The 25,545-nt window shown below is 37.1% G+C and overlaps 1 protein-coding gene across 5 annotated transcripts in view; it reads right to left on the minus strand.

The window, feature by feature from the left end:
• Window positions 1-25,545, minus strand: part of TENT4A (terminal nucleotidyltransferase 4A) — a 57,216-nt gene that overhangs the window by 25,526 nt on the left and 6,145 nt on the right. For 4 of the 5 annotated variants that reach the window (XM_071736708.1, XM_071736710.1, XM_071736709.1 and 1 more), the window contains exons 2-8: window positions 19,133-19,256; window positions 17,533-17,579; window positions 16,578-16,698; window positions 14,403-14,510; window positions 13,560-13,688; window positions 12,311-12,524; window positions 5,231-5,357 (exon numbers count right to left, since the gene is read on the minus strand). In XM_071736708.1, coding sequence (XP_071592809.1) covers window positions 5,231-5,357; window positions 12,311-12,524; window positions 13,560-13,688; window positions 14,403-14,510; window positions 16,578-16,698; window positions 17,533-17,579; window positions 19,133-19,256 — 870 coding nt within the window. The remainder of the gene's footprint in view (window positions 1-5,230; window positions 5,358-12,310; window positions 12,525-13,559; window positions 13,689-14,402; window positions 14,511-16,577; window positions 16,699-17,532; window positions 17,580-19,132; window positions 19,257-25,545) is intronic. The other variant, XM_071736711.1, reaches the window with a different exon arrangement.

The following is a 25,545-nucleotide window of genomic DNA, read 5'->3' on the forward strand; positions in this document are numbered from 1 at the left end:
CTGAAGTGTCACAATTTTTAAATTAATATACTAACATGCAAACACTGACATGTAGGTAAGAGTTTTACTTTATTTCTAAAACGAGTACATCCTTAATTATCAAGAATGTACATGCAGATACCACTGTACTTGATAAAAACAATTTACAGGCTCTTGCATTTTTCCATACAGAAAATATTTTTTCCACAAAATCTTGATTAGAACAATTATGGGATGCACTGAAAACTAACAACTGAGCCACCCAGCTGACCTTCATGTTGAAGGCAGAGACCTTCACTAGCTTACAGATTTACAATGCAACTTAAGAGGTGCAAGATCCCCAAAACTGTAAAGGAAGTACCATGGATCGTGAGGTAGTGGAAACAAACAGACTGGCTCCAAACCAGAATAAGCTGCTGAACAGTGACCTTATGAAGTACAGAGTAATATTTTTCCAACATACTTTGCCAGCATTCAGCTAATTGAATTAATTGTACAACTTGGGCAGGAGTTGCATCCTAATTTGTGCACTAACCTTTCAGCTCTCCTTCCTGGGCATCAGCAGCTGAAACACTAAATAATATAAACTCTGTGCTCAAGATCCATGAACTCTTATCATGAACTTTTGTACATGAATATTGTACAAAATGGGCCATGCAAATTTACCATTTTGGAGAAGGTAATGTTATTTTACTTTTGAAAATCTTCAATGGTTAAAACAAAGCTTATTTTGTATCTCACATCATAAAGGTACCAGAATCAACTTTTTGTTTAGGCATACAATAGGAAGGGAGGACGTACATAGCCTAAACATCTTGAGACTACGTTTATTAGGTCATTTCACAGGAACTCTTTAAAAAGGAGCAATAATTCTCCTACTGGCTTAGAGATTTTATGTAGGACCAAATACCACATGTTTCATGTTTAGTCTTCCAACTTCAAAGACACATGAGAATGTCAGTATTGAAAAAGATAGGGCAGTATTTTATTGCATTTGGTTCAATGTTTGTTTAATCTATATTGAAAGTCCAATAGCTGCAGAAAAGCCTCAAGGACAGAATTAATATAATCCACCTTTCTATGTATGTAATACAAACAAAATGTTGGAAAATAAAATCTTGAACTCTATAAGCAGAATTAAAGGCACGATTGTCATCACTCCAAAACTAAACATCTGGCTTATAAAAGGGAATTATTTGGAAACCACAGTCCAACAGCTAAGTAGAGCACATTAAGAAAGGAAAAAAATAAAACGGAGGATATATTTGGTCAATGTACACTCTCATGTCATAAAAGCATTTTAAATGTTCAGTGCTGTTCTGGTTTCTTGATCTTAAAAAGAAAGTGAAAGGAGACAGAATGAAGACAAGGATGAGCAAACCAGCTGTGGCCCTAAAGTTGCAGTTCCCAAGACAGCAGCACCAGTGTGGGACTCCAACATACACATGCTGGGTCTCTTCAGCACTGGGACATAGAAGGAAATCCAGCAGCTAAGTTTCATCTGAGACTGCCTTCAGAAAGATTAGAGTTTTCACTCCAGGATAACCTATAAATTTCACAGCTGCTACCAGCTGTGGTCTTAGAACCAGAATATGAACCAGACTGAATAATCCAAGCTCTTGTAGAGGAGTCTGTCAAGTCTGAAGGTAAGTACTTTCCTAGAAGCAAATCAATAGTCATGCTTTCATATACTAGGAGGAAAATAAATTATATAGGATGGTATCAGCCTGGATAGAAAGGGTATTGATACGCCAACAATTGTGACAGAATTGCCAAAATATGAAACCCGTTACTTAAATAACTCCTTTCACAGAGAATAGAAATGAAAGCCCCAGACTCATTTTGGGTAGAGAGGCAGAAATAAAGGAATCCACTAAGCTATCAGCTCAAAAGACAGATTCATGTTACATTGCTCGTACACCAGAATTTAAAAAATTCATTACGAGATATCAAATTGAAAGATGATTAAGGCTACACTGCCATACACTTACTACAGAAACAAAGAGGAAGCAAGTGTAATCAAACTAGATACTGTTCTGAAAAAGCAGCATTCCATATGCAAAAATATTCAAGCAATTCCATGGGGTCAAAAACCATTTTTTTAAAATACACATTTTAAAATTGTGATTTTTACCTGCTTTCAACACTGAAAACATTTAGGAAAAAAACCAAAAACCCCACCACACAACATTAGTCTGCCTAGCCTTTAGTGTAAGGACATTCCATGCCTTTGGGTTTATTTTTCTAGCTTTTACCAGAATTTCTACAGATGAGAGACACTGACAGTTCTTCAAAGATGCTTTTTTGGAAAACTTGATAAAAGCACAGTTAACTTTTTAATTAAATTAGACGTCTCTCCTATGAAAATGCCCCTTACAGGTTTTCTTCTTAATATTATATAGCAGAACCAGAAATAAGCTTTTACATACCTATTTTGTGGTAAGAGCTTACAGGCCCTCCTCTTTACACACGCCCTCACTTCAAAGGGACACTTTCCATCTGTCATTACAGTCCAACTATGGTGCAAACAAATCCTAAAATCACTCTTCAGAGGCTCAGATTACTGATAGACAATTCAGTAAAACTAAGTATCTAAAGCTCCAGCCAAGCTCCACAGGAACAAGTATCAGAGCAGAAAAAAAAATCAAGTCTATGGAAGACCAGTCAAAATAATTGTTCACTAGGCTTTGAATTTATGAATTATCCTTCTGGTACTGGAAGGGCAATATCACCTAAAAGCAGACTAGAGAGCAACTGAGAAGGATCTCCTTGAACATGAAGATTAAAAAAAAAAAAAAAAAAAATCTAAAACCTTCAGCTAAATATATACTCTGAGTGAGAAAAGCTGATATTGCTGATACTGCTTACAGAGACAGCATTCATTCTAGTTACAGCCACTCCCCATTCAAGATGTGAAGCAAAGAAAGGACTGTTTCAGACAGCACATTCTGCTTTCTGCATCACAGACCAAGAAGGCAAATCTGACATTGCCTTTGACAGCTCCTAGAGCTCCCATGAGTATCCTGGCCAACCAGAGGCAACCCAAACCTAACATAGATTTGTTAGCAGTTAAAACCAAACACTAGGAAGAGACCAAACAGCTTTCAAGCACAGAGATGGAAAGATCACTTTATATATGTCCAAGACTATTGTTGTTCTGAAGAATATCACCTTTAAGTGACAGCTCCAAGCACGCAGCAGCAAAACCCTGCCAACCCTTCCTCAAACTGAGCTCTGGCCCATTGGCATAACAATCCTTTCCCTCATCCACTTGCACCACATGTCTGGCAACAATAAGGAGAAACTCTTTACCGTTCTGCAACTCTTAAAAACCAAAAAAAGGTGCCAAAAGACTTGGTTATACTGGAGGGGCATATCACAGCAGAACCAGTTGTCCATTCCTAATTTCATGTGACCTTGTCAAATATGACTGCATTGATGCTTAGAGATGCAGTCTGAGCACACATTTGAATCTGAACCGTGTGACAGGCCAACCAAAATCCCAATCTAAGGACATGCAGATTAATTTAAGGATGCACCTCTGCCACACTGAGATCAGCACAACTTAAAACTGTCGAATGGTACAATACCACTCTCCATCTTAACCCAAATGTAGATTGCTAATTCTCTTGCTTCTGATCTGCCCATCATGCAGCCACAAGTTGGATCAAATTCTTGACATGCCAGAAGTGTTGAAGGATTTGTTTTCAGTCAGATCAGAGTTCATCTGACTCATTCTGACTGGATCATTCTGATCTGGATCAGATTTGGTGAGTGTCAGAAATGAGCAAGAATCAGGAAAATATATACTGAGAAGGAAGAAAAAGGGCAGCTGACAGGAGATAGTCCACAGATAGGCTAGGGAAGGTATAATGTGAAACTGCACCTTAATACAGAGACCACAGACAAGGAAGTTAACAGACAGCTCACTGTTTCAAAGAACATGAATCAATGAGCAATAGCTTGCTGCCAAGCATCTGCTAACATTTCCTATAGTTCATCAAGAACCAGAATAAAACTGGGAAGATTGTCTCTAACTCAAAACGCCATGTCCAAAAAAGAGAAATGAAGCTGGTGAAGTGTCTAGAAAAAAAGTCTTATGAGGCATGGCTGAGGGAACTGGAAAAAAGGAAGGACACCTTACTGCTCTCTACAATTACCTGAAAGGAGGTTATAGCAAGGTGGGTATTGGTCTCTTCTCCCAAATAACAATTTTATGAAAATATCACTCCTTACTGGCTTATATATACTTTCTGATGCCTGTAATAAATACAGGTACCTCATAGGAGAATTACTACATGTTTTGGCAAGCCACAGATAAGTTAATCACATCTCTGCAGTACACTTACTATGGGAAAACTATTTCACATTCCAATGGCATTAATACTGGAAGTTAACAGCTTTACTAGAGTTTGGAATTGTATCTAGATGGTTTATGAGACTTGTTACAGCCATCCCTTCCCATGTTTGGCTGGGGAGCTCAAAGCTACTTGGATTCTAGGAAAGTTTCAGGGAAAAGCATCCTGTGATCTAGCCCAAGATTTGTACTGAGGTTTAGATTAACAGATGCTACAGCAAATACATTAATGAAAACACAACATGACTGACACCGTTTTCTTTCTTCTCCCCCTTTCAAAAACAGAAAGCTTGCAAAGGTGAGAGCTGAGAAAGTTCTAGCTGTACAGAGTTTCCATAAAAGACATTAAGAACTGTATTAAAACTGGCACCTTTAGTACACTACTTTTTGTCAGTTCCAAAATCACAGCCAAACTGAACTGATTCTTTTAACAGCTTAATTACGTATCAAGCCTTTTAACACACTTTCGGGAGCACATAACAAAGTAGTAAAATTTCTAGCCTTATTGTCTAGTTTTGTGTCTAAACAAGCAATTTGATCACACACGTTTATTTCTGCCATAGCATCAAACACATCATTCCAAACATTAAACAGAAGACCTTCCTTTTAAATACTTCAAGCAGAATGCTGAGGGAAGGCCAATTATATTCTGGCTCCCTTCCCCACTAAGAGCCTCACATTGGACTCATCCTGGGTTTTGTCACACTGCCTTCATTTCAAGGCTGCACACTGGGGTATTACACTCTCATGCCACTGGGGAGCCTAAATTTCTGGGCAGATTTCAATACAGCCGCAGTTAAACAATAAATAACAATATTCCTTTTATTGATTTAGACCCAAACATTCCTAATTGATTACACAAACAAATTGATATTCAAAAAGTGGACTAATTACCTCTCAGAATCTCTATTTGGATATGATCTTGCAAGTGGTGATACTGCATGGCTAAGAACAATGTAGGCATAATCAAAAACTTGTTTGACTTGCATGGCACCGTAAGAACTTCTGCCAACGTCGTTTCCTGAAATAATGTGACAGTCATCAGATCATATTTTTTAAATATCAGTAACCAGAAAATTATTCATACTTAAAACTCAGAAGCCTTAACAATACAGCTTAACTCTGTTTAAAATCTGTTAGCCCATCCTACTCGTATCAAGAACAACTAAGTGTGCCTATCTCCATAGAAGAAGCTAACCTTAGGAATGACACAACATTATGCATTAAATTTACCACTTATAAAATACCAAGGCATCTGAAAGAAACAGAGAACAGAGATCAGCTTAAAGTGCTTTATAGATGTCTTTTAAGAGGGAGCCTACCAACTTAAAGCATTGTACCTCACTTACCAGTAAAGTTTTGCAGGCCGCATTCAGCTTAAAATTCTACTCATACAACATTATCTTCATAGAGTCAGGTATACTTACATCAACTCCTACCTAATCTTATCAAACACTACAGACTAATAAACCAATTCATACATATTATTTATCTCCACAGGATAAAAAAGTTGGTCAGAATCTACTATAGAAGATTCCAGAAACTTGACCAGCCTTATTTTTTGATCTAATTAGTGGCACTTTGTGACTGCTCCTCTTTAAGCATCAGCGACATCTATAGCAGAACTCCTTCCAGATTGAGTGTCATGTGTGAGGAACTGCAGAAGACAAGAAAATACTGAAGCTTCTGTGTAAGTGACAATATACAAGCATTGGTCTCCTATTTTGACACCAAGAAAGATACTGCTATTACTAGCAAGAAACATTTTGGGGTTTTTGGTCAATATATTTGGCACCAGACACCAAAATGTTCACTGTTACCATTCAACTTAAACACTAAGAAAACTTCCTTCAAATTGCATGTATAAAATACATGGGTAGAAATCCGCCTACAGTAAAACATTCCCTCCTTCAGAGTGATGCTTGAAATGTTGCGAGACAACTGGAAAGGGATGAACCACTGAAAATGTGTTTTAAGCCTGAAAATCAGATCAGGTTTGAATCATTAAACAGATTTAAATGAAAAATCTACTTTGAAAATTGGTAGGTAAAGGACAGAAGCTATCCTTTGGAGAGATGAATTCAGTGAGTTAGAATTTGACTTTAGAAGAAACCCTTCACTCTCTGAAGTATTTTGACCAGCAAACCATTACAGAAAAACATGTTGAAATCTATCATCTTGGGGTGGATGGAGGGTGTGAAATAGCCTTGGTTTTATTTCTTGACAACAGATTTTAGTCTTTCAAGAGTCTCCAACCATAATGCCATTTTTAACAGAAAAGCAATAATGAATGCATGCAGACTGGGAACATAAGAATATTCTGAGAAAACAGAATTTCTTCAGTAATTTATATGGTCAAAATCTGATCTAGAAATCCTTCCTGTTTATTGAAATAACTGAGGAGTTTGTTAGGACCAAGAGTGATGAAGCACTGAAACAGGTTGCCCAGGGAGGTGGTGGAATCACTGTCCCTGGGTATATTCGAACAAGGGATATACGTGGTGCTTCAGGAGATGATTCAGTGGTTATGGTGGTGTAGGGCTGAGTTGGCCACGATGATCTTGAAGGTCCTTTCCAGCCATAATGACTCTATGACAAGGGCTAACTGTTGTAAGCTTAAAGAGGGTCAATTTAGAATAGATATTAGGAACAAATTCTTCAGTGTGAGGGTGGTAAGACACTGGCTCAGGTTGCCCAGGGAAGTTGTGGCTGTCCCCTCCCTGGAAGTGTTCAAGGCCAGATTGGATGGGGCCTTGAGCAACCTGGTCTGGTGGGAGGTGTCCCTGCCCATGGCAGGGGGGCTGGAACTGGATGATCTTTAAGGTCCCTTCCAACCCAAACCATTTTGTGATTGTTCTGAATGCACTGCTGCTGTATCCAGCAACTACTAGGCTCAAAATTTCAGAAGCCTCTCCCTAACTGGCATATTTGCAACTGGACTCAATCCTGAAGCAACAGAGATCAACATGGGCTAGGATAGTGAATATAGGAAGAAACACATTGTAGTTCTGAGATGTACTGTAAAGTAGCAGAGGACTTCACAAAATACTTTGTCAGAAGGCAGCAGAATAGATACCAAGGTATTTCAGGGGTCAAGAAATCAGAGCACAAAAATGTTAACTCTGCTAGAAAATTATTAATTCAGAACAGTTTCCAGGGGCCTGGTACATCATTGTGTCCTGCAACAATAAATGCCACCCTCCACATAAAGACATGCTAAACATATATATAGAAGAGAATTAAATTGAGAAACAATACAGAAATGGAATACATACAAGTGGCTAAACACAAAAAATTATACCTGCCACTAAATCAAAGTCCATCTACATTTGGACTTGATCTTAAGGGTCTTTTCCAACCTCAATCTTTCTATAAATCCATGTAACAGGAATTAAGAATACACACTCAAGTTGCTTTAGTTTATTCTGATCTGGTCCTAAACCAGCTACATTTGACATACTTCCTGCATAGAGTTACACAAAAATAAAGACTCTGCTGTTATGAATTGTTGGTTACTACTTCTGTCAGTTGTTGCCACCTCCACTGCTGTGCCAGCAAAAGCAATCATAATCCTTCCCTAATCCACTTACGGCAAACTCAGGCACTTTAGTTTAAACCACCAGCGAAGTTGTGTGTGAGTCTTGATTGAAGCAGATTTGAGAACAGAGGCAGGATAGCTCATGCCATAGCATGCCTAGGTTCCTGGATTGCCTCATTCTGCACCTGTAATTAGTTCATAAAAGTGTCTGAATAAACACGTCTTATTCAATTGTACAGTCTGCAGAGCTTCTGATTTGCACTGCAGCTGAAAAGCAGGTATGGAAGCCAAAGGTACTACATGAGCTATTGTGAACTCTACCAAAGTCTGTATAGAGGTTGTCCTACCCAATCCAGAAAGCCACACATTACAAAGCCAGATAATCACATATTTGCATTTGACGTCCAGAATAGCTTTTCTTCTGAGATCATTCTCATTAGCAGATCACATCTTACACACCTCAGCATCCCTCTTTTGTCACCATCTATAGACTGATCAGTTAAAGCACATAAACAAAAGCTCTCAATCTTAAAAAAAAAAAAAAAAAATCATACAAACTTCAACCCTCAGACGTACATTAGTAGATAACAATGGTGTGTGATTGGATGTACAATTGAATCCTCTTCCTTTTTTACAAAGCCTTCACCTCTAAAGGAGCACGTCTAAGATTTCCATCATGCACTATCACCATTACTACTCCATCAGGTAGCCTGCCATTACCTGTAGCATTTTTAAGAACACAGCCTGGTAAAGTAAAGGTGACCAGAGTGGAGCAGATCCATTGATGTTAAGCTATTATCTAAGTAACTTTTTGTAACATTCAGCATTTGGGGTTCATTCAGATACTAACTTCAATGTATTTATGTATTTTTATAAATGCATGTATTTTATATACACATGCATATATTTGCAGGTTCTAATTACAAACAGCAAATACTGAAAAGCTGCAATGTATAACTGTGGGCAGCCACTAAACTAGGAAGAGATAATGCCAACAGTTAATCTCAAATCTACATACAATTTCTGTATGTGCCCTATCAAGAAGCAGAAGTAAACAATATGAAGCATAACTAGTCCTAAAAGTTAGAGTCTTTTAAAAGAAAATGCCTTGAATTTAAGGTTTAGAGCTTGTTAGTGCCCACAGCAACTCAGAAGAAAGAATATCTCCCTCACAAAGAGAACAACACAGGTGGAACTCCAAGTCTTAAATTGCACTTTAGCTACTCTTCTCACTGCCAGACTGAACCAAGATCAAAATCATTTCTATTCTAAGCATCAGAAATGACTGAAGGACCTTGATAATCACTTGATTCACAAAGACATAAAATAATAACCTTCCCTAACAAACTTCTAAATAAACATCAAGTTTGTTTTATAACAACAGATTAAAGATCTGTCACCTGCAATCAGAGCCATGTCTTCCAAGACAAGATACTGCTAGACCAACTCCACACAAACCTCTTGTAGGATGATAATGCCTGTCCCTCTCCAATATGTTCCTGCGAACAGACAGAATTCTGAGTGTCTAACCTTGCAGCTGTCCTAAATGAACACTTGCACTATTTTTATACATCAAAAATTTTGATGTATAAAATTTTAAGCATATAGTGCATTGAGAAACTGAAATGGTGGTAGCTACAAATGTTCGTACAAATTCCTTTCTTTGGATGATGCTCAGGGAAAGTTTTTCATCTCATTACCCTGTCCTAGGACACTAACTGAAGGTGAAGAATCTTAGGATGTGTATGAAGATAAAGTGTAGACTACCAACTGCATCACCAGCTAGATGAGTCTGACATCTTAAATCCAGATTTCAACACACTTTCCACTTCCATGTGGAAGCTCCTGACATCTTCATTGGAATCTTATTTCTAACATCACAGAATTAAAATTCTCTGGTGCCCAATACTCAGACTTCAAGAATCTCAAAGGAAACCTTACAGCACCCAAGAGAATCTGAGCAAAACACATTACAATCAAAAGAGCAACAAAACAGGTTCATGCCTGATCCTTCCAAATCTAGGAACTAAGCAGGTAGAACTGAAGTACCATATCCTTCTGATGGCATCGTTTATCTGCTAGCCAGACATCGCCATTTCACACTGAAGAAAACAGTTAACTCAATTTAGAAGCAGTAATCCCACTTAATCCTGCCACTTCTATAAAACTGTCTAAAACTAGTTCTATAAGTTATACCTTTCAGCATGCTATAGCTGAACTGTGCATCAGCTCACAGAAGAGACTTTTAAACTACTTGGATAATCTTGAGAAATGGAAAGGCTTTTTTCTTCATTCCTATTTTATGTCTTATTTCTGGATTAAGAAGTTATCTTTCAAAGCCTTCTTCCAAGGTGTAACTAGAACTTTGAAGAAAACTATGATCAGGCTAAAAAAATAAGATTAAAAACTTCTGCATACAGTGCAAAAACCAAAAAAAACAGGTTTGAGGGAAAAACTCTATACTTTTTCCCATTTCCACTACACTACCAGCACTGACCCTCATGAAGTTAGACACTGACTTCATATGACAACAAACCAATCAAGCAGAGATTGACATCCTGTCAACTGGGCAAGGACCTGAAACCTTGGAGAAGTGTTTTGTACTGGCACACAAGCGGTAACAGAACCAATTAACAGAATTCTAGGCAATATCTTCAGACATTTGAAGTACCTTTAAATACTGTAGGAATATGTGATTCAGTCTAGAACTAAGGAGGCTGTATTTATGACACCTGATTCAAAAAGCCATCCTTTGTGTTCTAATTTTAATCCTAGTTCCACCAAGCAAGTTTCAAAACTCTGGGGTAGCTGACAGAAAATACCCAAATATGCCTATGGGATACTGTGGTCAGATAACTTCAAGTTACCATCAGCTTTAATTTCCCCTGCCAAAACACTTTCTTCTGTAAGAATTACATTATCTGAGCCCATATAATCTCATCTAAAATTTAATTCCTGTCAAGTCTTTGATAGCATATAACTAGGTATCTTTCTTCTAAACTGTAATTCTTTGCTTCTGCAAGATTTATGCTGGGAGAAACAGTTCAGAGCCCCTGCTGGACTTGCAATTTATTTTTCTTCTCTGAAGAGCAAAAAAGAGAAAAAAAAAAAATTCCAAAGTGGTATAAGCAATGGTTAAACCATTGTGCACCATGTGTGACTTCTCTTTCAGTCCTCAGCAGACAGGAAGGAATGGAACTGGAGGACAGCAAAGATTTTTAACTCTAAAGAAATGCAGGTCATGCTGCTTCTCAAATGGGTTTTCAAGAATTATGCAGCTGCTGAAGGTAATCTCAATAATGCAAGGAAAGTTCTGAAAAAAAATCACACTTATGTCTGGCCAGTGCAAGAGTCACAATGGACACAAAATCCGAGCTACAAACATATCAGATGTCATTAGACAAATTAGTATATTAGCTTGCAGCCTGTTCTAGAGAACTATGAACATTCAGCATATTGAGCATTTAGAAAAGTGCCAGACTTCAGCTCCTGATCCATGGTATTTGCTTTAGAAGTGCTGTACATAAGCAGTCTACCCACAAGACATGAGAGTATGGAGTCTGAGTGCCAATTACATTCTAGAAATACTAATGCTGAAGTCCAAATTAAATGAAAAGTGACTTTGCCTAATAGCTGTTTTGGAATTTCAGCTACGTGTGACAGCCTAAATAGAATCCAAACCGAGTACTATAGGGCTGGAATTTTTTTCCAGGAGATCAGACAAAATTAATCTTGATTACTTTGAGAGCCACTGAATCAAACTCAAATCTTAAAGAAAAAACACATCTTTGAGTTAGTTACTTTCAAAAGTACATGCAACTGTAACTGGCATCCTCTAAAGTGTAGTACAGAAGCCAATTATGCAAACCAATCTTGACATCAGCACCATAATACAGCTGCTCCCTTGCTACATGTTCATGGATATGCACCCATGTTTCTGTGCAGTCTCTGCTGCACTGCCCTGCAGGATAGGTAACTCATCTGACAAATTTCTTTCCTATATGGTGTGATTTATCTGAACTAAGTTACCACAGTGGGGAAAGGTATGCCTTTCATTCTCATTCTCTCATAATGAACAACTGAGAACTATTCCTACTAACCAGCTCCCTTCCAGGATTTTCTAGACCTTATTCTTTTGATATCCCTTCAGTACTGTCAGAGAATCTTCCTATACACTCAACACAGTTCTGAACCTCCAATGAATTATGTAATTGCACTACTTGCATGCAATTCAATTGACTCTGGCTATGAATCCTGAGAGACTTCATATCCTCATCATTGAGCTCATCTCCATAACCATACCTCAACACCAGCAACAGCCTCTTCTCAGTGAAGCTTCTTAACTTATTTGACACACTTTAGGGACTATAATGTAAGCTGTAAGAGCACAAGTTGAGTTAGAACTCCAGAATATTGAAAGAAGGGCACAATCTTACCAGGCAGGAGAGGATCTTCAATACATAGCATGGATGGTCTGTATCCATTAGTCATTACTTTCATGATTTCATCTTTGGCAATATAGGCACCTCCATTTTTTATTCTAATACCAGTTTTCAAGTAGTTAAAATTCCTTCCATAGAGTTCAAAAAATTCTATCAAAAGCATTCCGAGGTTTTCATCAGCTCTTCTGGCATCAATTCTTGGATGCAGCTGTGAGACAGAAGAGTTATTATTAAAAATTAATGCTTTTCAGATGATAGCACAGTGCAACAGAAAGTTCTCATTTATTCAGCTGAGTATAATCTCTTTACACAGCTCTCAACTGAGTCATCAATTCTTCATTTATTTAAACTACCGTCACATAACCAAGAGGGGGCAGCACTCAGCAGTATCTGGAAAGACAATTTCTCCTCTTCCAGCAATTTGAGGATTCATAAATTCTTTTCCATAAGTTAAAAGCAATAAGGTACTGCATACATTACATCTTAAGAGTAATACCCGATTATTCATAGCAAATCCATTGAACTTAATGTTTTATGAAGCAGGGAAGATCTATTTACCCAAATCAAAATACAGTTGTTTCCTCAATCTCCCTGTATTATATACAGTAAGATGTAAAATCTATAGTCATATTTCAATTAATTCATTAGCAGCAGCAAAATACGTAAGTTTTTTCCATTATTACAGCTGCTGAGACAAGCTAATGTTGTACCTCACCATACTAACACAAATCTTAGTCACAAAAATGTGTTGGAAGAAGTCATTAACTATTTCAGTTTCCACCAGTTTTATGCATGTCAAAACGCAGCCAACTTGTAATTAAAAACCTTGACTGATTGATTTCTTAATTTTAGTAAACACTGAAGCCAACTACCCTGCACATTCAACATAGATAATCCAGGAAGCAACATGCAGAAGCTGCATCCTGGCAGATATGCAATACACTAGTAACGTGCTTCGAGCATTGGAATAAGCTGTCCAGGAAGGTAGCATAATGCACACCACAGGCCTCAGTATAAAAAGCAATGCACAGCTTCTATGTGGTTTCACAAGGCTCCTGCTGCTAATTCAGTTCATACAGTGAACTGTTCTCAAGAGGTCTGAGAGGTGGTCCACAGGATCTGTCAGTGATGAAACCCATAGAGCCATTATAGTAAAGTTGTGCATTGCAGCACCATAACAGGGCGTAAGTACAGCAACAAAAGTATTTTCAAGAATACAGAAACAAATAAGGAACAGACTTACCTGCAGGAAACTAATTGCCATTAAAATTAGGCTATAAGAGCTAATTCCACCAGTAAAAACTTCATTCAAGTCCCTCTGAAGGAGGAACTGCTTTAATACTAAAATCAAGTAAGGCAGCAAAGAATATTTCTGCAAAGCAAAGTAAATCTTATCAATGACAATGTCAACATTCCAAAATGAAGAAAGCACAATCTTAACACAGGAGATCTTAACACATCTTCTAATACAAAAATGTTATTCTATAGTGTGCTACAAATACAAAGCGTTTCCACAGGAAGAACTGAGCCATGCATTTTTAATTCTCAAAACAGATTAATAGAACTCAACTCTTGATCAAAGAGCTTTCATATCAAATTTATTTCCCCTAATTTTCTATATACTCTTTGAATGCCAGTGTCACTCATCATAGTCAAAGTTTTCCATCTAAACAGTACTTTCAATGAAGAGAAAAAAAAAAACAATTTGTTTTTAAGTATGTAGCTACAGAAGAATTGGTTTTAGATACTGTTTAGCAAGATACTATTTACAATCAAGTATCACTTAAATTCAAGGTAAGGAAAACCTGAAGAGACTTGCTTTAGAAGCAAAGTTTAGTACCTATCTGCAGATCTAAGTATGATTGTGGAAGTCCTTTCAGTGTACAGATTTCTGCACACAAACACTTAGCACTCAAGGGAACACTGAATAGATATCAGTAGAAAATAAATTAAAATATCCATGTCTATTGAGTATTAATGAAAATAGCTGTCAGCAATAAATTTTGAAAAGTCTTAAGCCATATTAAAAAAAGATTAGCTAACCATCAAGCACACCCTCAGTAATAAAACATTATATGGCTGGTACCTTCATGTATTCCTTAATAAATCGAGCTGCCTTCACACCAGTTTCTACATTAAAACTGATGTCAACTTTCACTTCTGTCTCCTGGTCAGTGAGTTTTATTATTGGTACCTGAAAGGATTAAAACAAGGTTTTATGAGTCCCCAGAAATGCAACACTGGTGCTATCCACCAGCTTACTCACTTAAAGACACACGGTTACTATCAGTCCAAATGAATACAACTATCATGACAAGGAAATTTTTTGACAGAAGATACCAATCCTAGCTTGACAAGCAAATGTTTTTCATGCAGTGATTAAAACATAGGCACGCATGATCACATGAACTTATGTTACTCATGTACTCTCCCACAGTGATTAGATACCTCCTTTCACAGCTGCAATATCAGTGATCAGTAAGACAACTAAATTTACTTAATTTCACAACTCGCTGCTGTTAATAGAAGACATCCTACTCTCACAGCCTGAGGGAGCTACATTCACCTGACCAAGCACTGAGCCATTCACTTGTTAAACTGACAGCCTAGCCTAGCAAGAAAAAAAAAAAGTCTGTTTGTTTATGAACAGGTTCACTGCAAAGTCAAACTAAAGCCACGATGGATAAAACCAAAGCAGGAGTCGAGAAACTTCATCTTGTCAGAAATAAACTATTATAGAACTACTGAATATGTAGTTCAGTCTCACACCACCACTTGGAAGGCAGAATCCTACAAAATCATCTTACAATCATAACCTATACTTCAGCTCCCATGTTTTAAAATTAACTTCTTGTAATTTTATTATGAAATTGGAAAAAAAAAAAAGTATAACATCATTCTATACCAACAGCAGAAGGAATAAAGTGTAGCAAAATTGATAAGCCTAACCTAGTGCCACTTTACATCACTAAGTTATCACTGATTCTGAAACTCCCACTCATCCTCAGGCAAACCAAAGCCTACCAGAGCTACTGTTATGTACTATTACTTCAACAGAAGCCATAGGAATCTTCTGGACCTAAATGAGTGGCTCTATCTTAGGGACCACAGGACACAACAGCTTGCTAAAGTCTCCACTGCTAAGAACCTGGCTCCACCTTCTTGATCACCTCCTCCTCTCTCCATACAAAGCTACTATTGGGTCTCCCCAGTTCTTTTCTCCAGTTCAGGAGTAATAACATTTAAAAAAATGTTTTATGTACCTATAAATGTGTGTGTATATATATTTGCCTTATGAAGAAAGGCTGAGGGAGCTGGGTTTCTTTAGCTTGAAGAAGAATCTGAGGGGTAACCTCATTAATGTTTAGAAATGTGAAGGGCTCATGTCAGGACAGAGCCAGGCTCTCCTCAGTGATGCCCAATGATAGGACAAGGGGACACAGGTGCAAGCTGGAGTACAGGAGGCTCCACATAAACATAAGGAAAAGCTTTTTCATTGTGAGGGTGACAGAACCCTGGAACAGGCTGCCCAGTGAGGTTGTGAAGTCTCCTGCTCTGGAAACATTCAAAACCTGCCTGGATGCATTCCTGCATGACCTCCACTGGTGATCCAGCTCTGGCAGGGCAGTTGGACTCAATGATCTCCAGAGGTCCCTTAAAACCCCTAACATTCTGTGTGTGATTCCCTGGAGTAAGCATCACTTGCTCAGTAACAAAACTCTCTTAGTTTTTATATTCAGTGTGATCTGTTAAGCTTACAAGACAATGCAAAAAGATGTTTCACAAGTGAAGTAAAGCTCTGAAGTACCATATTTAGGAAGGGAAAAATAGATCAGATTTGGAACACTTTACTATACCATTCATAACAAGACAACCTGGAAGATCATGATTTCAAGCCAGACATTTCTAGTTACTGGGCTCTGACTAAAACAAAGTCCTCTCAAAGGTCCATAGAAAGACATTACAGAAATAATTAACTTATTTTACTAGATACTTTGCATGGATAAGGGTAGTTCTGTGTACTGTATTTGCTGCAAGGCCACACTTTGTGCTTATGTTGTCAATAAACTTTGAAGATATTTGCAAAAAAACTGTGCTATTGCTAAGCATGTAAAGATTCAATTAAAATCTCGCTCATACAGAGCAAAACATTGTACTTAAAACAATATAATTTGCTTCCTGAATTAAAAGCACTATTTATCACCAACATCTTTAGGAGTCTGAAAGCATTTCAGTTCATTATTCCAAACACTTAACTTACCGTAGCTTTATCAAGTACTTTAATGGAATATGGCTCAGCCACATTGTGTTTTCTTAGTGCTTGCTCCAGCAGCTGCAGAGGGGGCCGTTCCCATTTCCCAAAAACAACTAGATCAATATCACTAGACAAAAAGAATGCAGCATGAGATCCATTATGTGTAAAGCATAATACTCGATACCCCAAAAAGGCAGAATTGGCATTCTGCATACTACAAGTCCTCCAGGGTGACCATTTTGCAACTTTTAATTTAGGTTCCCATTAAGCTTCCTTTAGCAATGTTAAGTAATAGATGGCATAGCATCCTCTAGGACCCAAAGCAGTATCCTAGTTTCTTGCCTTCAGTTATCAGATGAGTTCTTTGAACTGTGACTTCCACAGCCCAAATTAATCCCTCATCTCATCTACCCATGTTGACAGGCATGTTAATAATAAAAAAAAAATTTATCAGAGGTCACTATTCATAGAACTGAATTTTCCTATGGAAAATTGATGTAATGACAACACAGCCATCTATCAAACCATTAAGCAATATAAAACACTTAAATAAGATATTTTGCTGTCCAAAAACCAGAGAGAACACAGCTGTGATGACTCTCGTCTTTGCTCAGTAACTCTATGATGAGACACACTCAGTACCTCTCCCTAATTGGCAAAACAGAAACAGAAAATACTAAACATTTTATTTCGTTGTATCTTTAAAAAGAGCCAAAGACTAATCCCAGACACAAGGCAGAAGAGGTAATTCACCAAAGGGTCAGTTAGTACCTAGAGTAGTACGATACATCAAATACTTAAATCTGTAAGTTCAAAAAATTCTTCTCTTTGTTACACGGGACATTAGTCAAGACTTCTACTGTCATTTTGAGAAGTCTCCATGCTATAGTCTAAATTCCCCTTTGAAATTTAGCATTACTGTGAGATATTACAAGCTTTATATACAGTAACTTCTACTTACCTAGTTGGAAGATACAGCCCTGTACTGAAGCTGCCAAATATCTGGACCTGAAAAAAATTCCCAGTGAAATACCTTGCCATTATGAATGCTCACATCATTTTACCTTCACAAGATCTAAGATTCTTCTGGACCTATTAAGGACATAGTCCAGTAAAAAAGTTAATTTACCTTATTACCTGCTCTGTTAAGCCTGTACAAATACATTTTGTCTTATATATGCAACTTTAAAGGAATGGTTTTTTTTAACATGACTAAGAATTTTGCTAGCAGCAGATGAGAAACTTTTCAAACAAGTCTTTTTCCCTATTTATGTCCAGTTTGACAGAAATTTAAAATGTTATAAAATTCCTGCTCCCTTCTTTCCTCAGAAGACAGCTTACAAGAAATTAGAAGAGTTTAAGGAAACATTTTTTCCGAATTTTTGGGTTTAAAAAACAGCAAGTGCATCTAAACATATGATTCAGATAAACATGAATACTCCAGATTTTACTGTAAGGATGACTATGAAATTATGGTAGGTGGTTGTGTGTGGAAAAGAAGGTATGCTAAAGAGAGACACTCAGTCTACATCAAATACTTTGAGTATGCTTCCAATCTAGAGAATTGAAATTAGCCCCCTTCTGCTACAGCAGAGCACAATTTATAGGTTCACTTCTTCAAAGTGACCTATGGAAAGGCTTGACAAAGGCTAAGCCATTTCAGTGCCTGTATCTGTTCTCACAAGCTACAAAAATGTTTTTACCAAGGAAAAATCACAAGTGAGAATATCTGTTCTCACAAGCTACAAAAATGTTTTTACCAAGGAAAAAATCACAAGTGAGAATGAAGTAGATCAGCTTTGAAGTATCTTTAGCTTGGTACTATGGCCACAGCCCTCACTCTGTCATGGAAGGCTATGAAATCACAGTGGCCTGAAAAGTTTTTCTGCTTGTGAATGACAGCACTGCTATTTGGTAACCAGAAAAGTGATGCTAGAAATGTAGTTTACACTATATCTCTTCTGGATGCTTTTTGTTCAGAAGAGAATTACTCTTTGGGTAACAAAAAGTTTGAAAAAACAGTAACTTTGGTTGCAAGATATCTCAGGAAGTCAAGGCCAATCTTCTCAATAGAGCAAGACTAAAGTAATTCCATTAATGCTAAAATTTTTGAGGAGCACAAAAATAAAATCTGTGGGTTTTAGCTGTTCTTTTGTACAAGTTTGTATTTACAAATACCCAGAGTAGTAACTCTTTGAAGAAATGGATACATAGGTAGTCAGACTCATTTTATATTCAAAATGAAGTTATGCAAAGATAATCAATTTAATAAGTTTTTACTTTAAGAAATCCATTTCTTAAAGTGGACAGTTCTTCACATTCCCTGTTCTCAGAAGAAAAAATTATCACTAGCCTTTATTAGCCTGAAGTCTAGGTTTTAAAATTCCTTTACCTTTTAAAATAAACTGCCAGGTACTAAAAGAGCTGTGATATTAAGTGAAATGCCTTAAGTTTGAAGTCTCTTTGTTCCTTTGTAAAACACAGGAAGATAATAGCAAGGCTAAGTGAATAGAGTTCTAAAATTTACTAGAGAAGCAATTCAATACTTAAATTATACTCACATCAGCTGTAGGCCAAAGATCTTTGATGACTGTTTCTATTCTTTTTACCACTTCTCTTCTCATAGCTGCTTCTTCAGGACGAGGGGACATGAAGTCATAGAAGTCAATTATTTCTTCATGAAGTCTAAAGGAGAAAGAAGCATCAGCTACAATGATGATTTAAGTCTTACAATAAATTTCAATGAAAGCAGCCATAGACTTCATTTAATATCACTTAACCAAAACCAGCAGTACTTTCAAGAAACGTGAACAGCACAACAATTAGGCTTTCATATGGGAAGTTGGAGGGTTTAGGATTTGGAACAAATATATCCTATCCCCTTATGCTTTTGTTGTTTCTATCATGCCATGGAAGCATACATCAAAATAAAAAATCCTTATTTTAAACTGCTGCCTGTTGATTATTTTATCTGATGCTCTTTTTTTCTGCAGGAAAAAAGTTACTACTGGTAGTTCACCTCCAAATATAACACTTCTCAGACTCTCAATTCATATCCACTTTTCTCTATCCAACAGACCTCTAGCAAACTTCATCTGTTTTCATTTCCTTACAGAGCAAGCCTGAAGTCTAATCACTGCTGGCCTTCTTCACCTTGTGTTCAGCTGAATCATGTCTCCTGACAGGTGGTCAGAAATGCACAGAGAATCAATGTATAGTTACACTACTCAGTCCATGATACACCTATTTTCATTTTACTATCCAGATCTTTGCAAATACTTTGGCAACCAGCTATTTGAGGATACCTCAGCATACAGCTGCTCCTTAAAATAAACAGTTATGAAGGAGCTTCAAGGTGTTTTCTGAATAACCACCAACATTAAGCACATCCACTGGGTATAGTCTAAATTATAGCTTGAATTATTTTTCTTCAGATTCATTATTCTGCATTTATTAAATTTAATTCTATCAACAATTTTATAACCTAATGAACAATCAACTCCCCTTGTGACTGTCTGCAGTCAGCTCTTGCTTTCTATTATCCTTTCCATCCTCTTCTCATTCATTTCTTCCCCCCAGATACTTACAAATATATTGAGCAACAGTCTTGAATAATTCCACTGGTAACCTTCCCTTATTATAAAGTGGTTGATGCTTTTTTTTTGTTGTTGTTTCCTCGAAGCACTTAATGCACAAGCACAGAAAACCTGTGACTGTTCAGTTTCTACAAACTCTTTAAAATGGAACACAAAAACATTATTTGAAAAAAAAATAAAACCAACAGTTCTGTGTTATCACAGACTGACCACATGAATACGAATTAACAATAATTGCTTCAAGGAAATGAGACCAGTGAGACAACTACCTTTATCAAAGCATGCGCTAGCCCCTTTCTCTGTGGTTACTCATGCCAATAAGTTCTCTTTTGTTATGGCATCAACCATTCAACCACACCAGGAGACCCAGACATTCCTCAAAAATGTCCTGAAAAGTGTTTAGTCTCCATCCTATATTAGGAAGGAGAAGGGTGAAAGGGGTCTCAGCTGCCCTGTGCATTGCAGCCCCTACCATACACAGCACAGTCTTTCAGAAGCAGCCTCTAGTGTGACAGCAAGCTCAAAAAACAGCAAGCACACAAGAACTCTCTCACTTCAATCCCCCACTGAGCTTCTGATCAGATGATAAAGACAGTCAGAATTCTTAGTGGTACCATGAAAAACTCAATAATACCAACCAACAATATCCTACCTTTCCTTCCCTGATCTACTTTTTAAGAAGTCAGCTTCATATTTGCTATCTTGCCCAGGCAAGGCAGCACTTCATTTAATGCTTCAGTTTGCATGGGACAACAGCACAAGGGTTAGATAACCAAAACTGGTTTGAAGTTTCAACCACATGACACGGTTTTATGGTTTAAGTTCCTCAGGAATTCTTCACCATATACCACCAGATATGGCCATACAAGTTATCATTCTGCTGATGGACCTTCTCTGACCAAAAAAACAATGCAATTAGTTCACTTAGTTTTACCACCTGATCTGATTTTCTCCCCATTCATGACTCTGAGCCCTAGAGACTCTGTCAGGTTTCCCACTTTCAATGCAGTGCAGGTTTTAATGCACTTAGCAAACCAGTTCTCAAATCCTATTTTAAAGCACTTCTATTTTCTTTGCTTTTTCCAGTTTCCATTAATCCTGCAGCTTCTAGTTCCCAGAGAACATCATCTTCCTGGTCTATATCCTTCTGGATCATTACCATCTTCACAGTCAAGATTATGACCACATAGACATCTTCATATTGCATTTTCACACCTTCACCTTTTTTGGCTTCCTCCTGAAAAACATTCTTACAACCAAGAAGCTTTTTTAAAATACAATGTTACTATAGTTTACATTATCTCTTTGCTAAGACATTACACTGTCACAAGAAGCAGCTCTGATGTACATAAAACAAGCTGCTGGACCTTGCTCAGGACTAATCTGAGTCACTTCTCTACCAGCTGAAGGAATAACCTGGTGTCTGAAAAAGCAGATCACAGCAGGATACTGATGCAGCCAATACAAGATAATAGTTTTCAGTTGGGTTTTTTTTGCATGTGTAGCCTATTATCTTCATTAGCACTTGAGAACTAACAAGTCAGGACTGTGACAGTATCTTAACCATAAGGAAAAGAATTTCAATTTGCAAGACACAATGTACCTGCAGATAAGTAACACCTTCACCTTTTTTTCCGTAAAAAAAATTCAGCTTCCTTCAACATACAACAAGATCCAATTTTCTCAATGTCTTTTAGGCTTCTTAAAGAATTTGCACTCCAGTAGCATCTCAGCACCTATGTATCTCCTATCACATTTTAGGATGCCTATTATACTACTCTCCTAGCAAAGACAGGCATTTTAATTGACTTTTTCACAAGGCAGTTTCACTGTCTTCATAGAAACACTGGGAACAGAACTTGTTGGTGAGATTTAACTATTCTTAATGCAAGGTGGAAAAGTTAGGATACAGTGATGCAGAAGAGAAGCTACTTGTACTTGCTACACTATCCATCTTACCAATTTTAACATCCTGAAGGAACTTACCATTCGCTACTGCTACTACTGCTTAGCACAATAAACATCTGTTGCTTACAGACTGAACTACACAACAGAATCAGCGCTATTTGTCTACCAAAATTTACCCCTTCTACTGTTTTAGGAAAGCTAGATGCACTTCTAGTCTTCATGTTAAAGTAATCCTCAGGAGATTTTCTCAGACTTTTGTACTATTTCTCCCTAAAGGCAGGTTTCTAAGAAAGGAGATAATTTATTTTACTCATTATTTGCTCTAATAACTATTATGTGTAACTGACTTATTACTTCAAGGGCTAATATCAATGCAGTGAAAGTAAATTCTCAAACAGCATCAAACTAGAAGGTGAACAAACACTTTGTTCTCTTGAGTTAGCATCCTACTTCTTTTCAACTTCATGTCTACACTACTAAGCACATCAATATATGTTCTATCCATAAAGGAATGGACAAGCATAACTGCATCATTTACACAGAACAATTCTTCTTAAAAACAAACTCATTATAGTAAGAAAAAACTTTTTCTAAGTGAAAAGTCTAACATAACAGCCAAGAATCCTTTTAAAATAATAGATAAAATAAAATTAATCCACACAGGTATAATACTCCAAGTGAGTAGGAAAGGAAAGAAACGTGGAGGTATAGGCAGCATTTCAAGAAAAGCTTTGTTGAAATAAAGGCTACAAATAGTGGAATGTGTTCCTTTGAGTAAAGCATGACCTCTGAAATATGCCCCAGGTCTTCACTGTTTCAAAATCAAACAGTGAAAGGCCAAACTGCCAATGTGCATGTTTCAGAAATCTGTTGAACTTTACCTTCACCTACAACTACAGCAAAGCAGGACAGCATTACTGTGGAAACAAAGGTGAAAGTTACCCTACAAATACATCAAATGTATCCAATAGTTGAAATCTGTTGCAGTTTAAAACTCAGGAACACAGTTTAGTGAAAAAAGGAAAATATACAGATGATTGAAATCCACAGTACATTCTGAGATACAGGCTTTTTCCAGTATTATCCAAGATAAAGACATCTATAAAGTAGATTTATACTTCTGCTAAAAGTAGCAAATATAAAACTATGACCAAGAAAAGGGTATGAACAATTCTTCTCTTCAAAGGCACTGATGGGTGTTGTGAGTGCAGTGGGCTTTCTTAAGTCAGTCCTCACTACCCGTAACACTCAGATAGTAATACTGTGTCCTGTCTTATGTTCTAAGCTCCCAGATAACAAAACTATGAAAACACAGTGCTACATTTACAGGCTACTGCTGCACAAAATCAGTCTCATTAGTATAAGATTCAGACAGAAATTACCTTTGTCACTATAATTATATGGAAGGCAGCAACTCGGACTTCAAGAATAAAAAAACCTCAACTATACAGAGGTTTATCTATAGGTTTACTATTAAGAGTTGTTAAATGTTTCACAGGTAGGTACCCTAAATATTAAACTCAAATAAAAATCAAGTTAGCTATTGAGGAGGGAATGGAAGAAAAAAGTAATTTTGTTCTTATCCACAGAAAAAAAGTAGTTTATAAATATATTCTACCTTTTCCACTGTGATTGTACTGCTCTGCTATCCACTCTAAGCCTTCTCTTTGCTCCACACTACTGCAAGTCTGAGCCAGTCCTAATTTTAGACTGGATTTCATGCCAGTAAGATTTTACCTCTTAGGAGCACTTTGGCAGTTTACTCAGTCAGGAAACTAAGCATGCTGGACTGATCTATAGTGTAAATTTCCAGACTTAAGTAGCAAATTTGTTTGCATTTTGGAAGAGAAAAAGAATCAAAACCTAATTATTTTTGTGAAGTGTGTCAATCCAATAAAACTCTACCAATCACCTTACTAATGGCTGGATGTACTTTGAAAAAGCTGCATTGAAATTGATGTGTATCTCCAAGTTAATACATGGCAAAATAGATCTGCCATGTAAGCTCCTGAACAGCAGTACATTACTCCTGACTTAGGCTGCTGGACACAACACCAAGACAACACCATGTAATTATTTTGTTTCACCAGTGAAGGAGCATACCATATGTTAAACCTTGGAACGGAATCAGAAAGCTCACTACGCCAATAAATAGAACCGCTAAATACTGAAATTCCTGTCTTAATACTATTCTTTTCCAAACACCCAAAGACAGCAAGAGATTAACATCCCAGCCAAGTCAGAAAGGTTGCAACAGCAGAAACATATTAGTGATGAGACTAATTATGCCCATGCAGAGCAGGTATGCATTACACCATTAGCCACCATCACATTTAAGAGGAGAAGCAACTCCTGACACAATCTGATGCAGCTGAGTATAATTCAAAATGCACTCATCAAAGCACTCCTGGCAGCAAACCCTGCACATTCAGTCAGTATGCCTGAAAGGCAACAAAAGGCAGAAGGACCTTTTCTGGAACTAAGTACTCTTGCAGTTTACCATATAAAAGAGGAAGCTTTTTAATTTAGGAAGCTTAACCAAAAAAAAAAAAAAAAAAAAGGCTTTTCAGAGACTATTAAAGATACCACACTGGCTGTTTAACGAATGCCTACACCTCTAATCAGATTTTACAGAAAAAGAGCTTCTACTACCTTGTCACAGGATCCCATCAAAAGATGTCTTCAGAAACCCTGAATCAAGTACAAAGCAGGAAAAGAGGATTGAAAGATTAGGTATATCAAGAAGGATTATGAGGAAACAACAAGATGCAAGCTTATGCTTGAGAAAGGATAAACTAGTTCAAAAGCCCAAAAACCTGCTTCTGTTAAATGAATTAAGTGATCAGAACTGAGAAAGTTAAGTGATCATGATGCATGACAAATAGAGAAGCTAATTTTCTTTAATCCCTCTAGGTTTCCCTGATCTCGAACTACACAGAGAGAACTTATCCCAAACTGAATTTTAGTAGAAAATACTTAACAGCAGATTTATTCCTAGTATTCTGCTATTCACTAAAAGCATCACTGACTTGATACTGCATTAGTAGTAATTCAATCCAAAAGCATTAGTTTTGACGTTTTTAATAGTCAAACTAGTCATAAGTAGAATCAATACAAAACATGAATAACTACAACTGTATCAAGATGTCAACATAACTTTTGTAAATAGAAGCAATGTCAAAAAAACCCATTAGGAATTGCTAGCAAGAATGAGTGAACCATAAAGGAAATCCTGCCACCTGGATTTCCAAACATCATTTGATAATGGTCCCAACAGGTCCTTACGAAAACTTAAAAAGAAACTAAGCTAACAGGAGAGGAGAAGGAAGACCTTTATGTAGATAAACAACTGTTTTAAACATAAAAGAAGCAGCTGGAACTCTTAGAGCTCGTATTAAAGTAAGGTCACCAGTGAAGCCTCAAAGTGCCCTGTTCTAGTCAACATTCATGTATGTGATCTGGAAGATGGA

The sequence above is a fragment of the Heliangelus exortis genome, chromosome 2 (assembly GCF_036169615.1).
Source record: "Heliangelus exortis chromosome 2, bHelExo1.hap1, whole genome shotgun sequence".
In the NCBI taxonomy this organism is placed as follows: Eukaryota; Metazoa; Chordata; class Aves; order Apodiformes; family Trochilidae; genus Heliangelus; species Heliangelus exortis.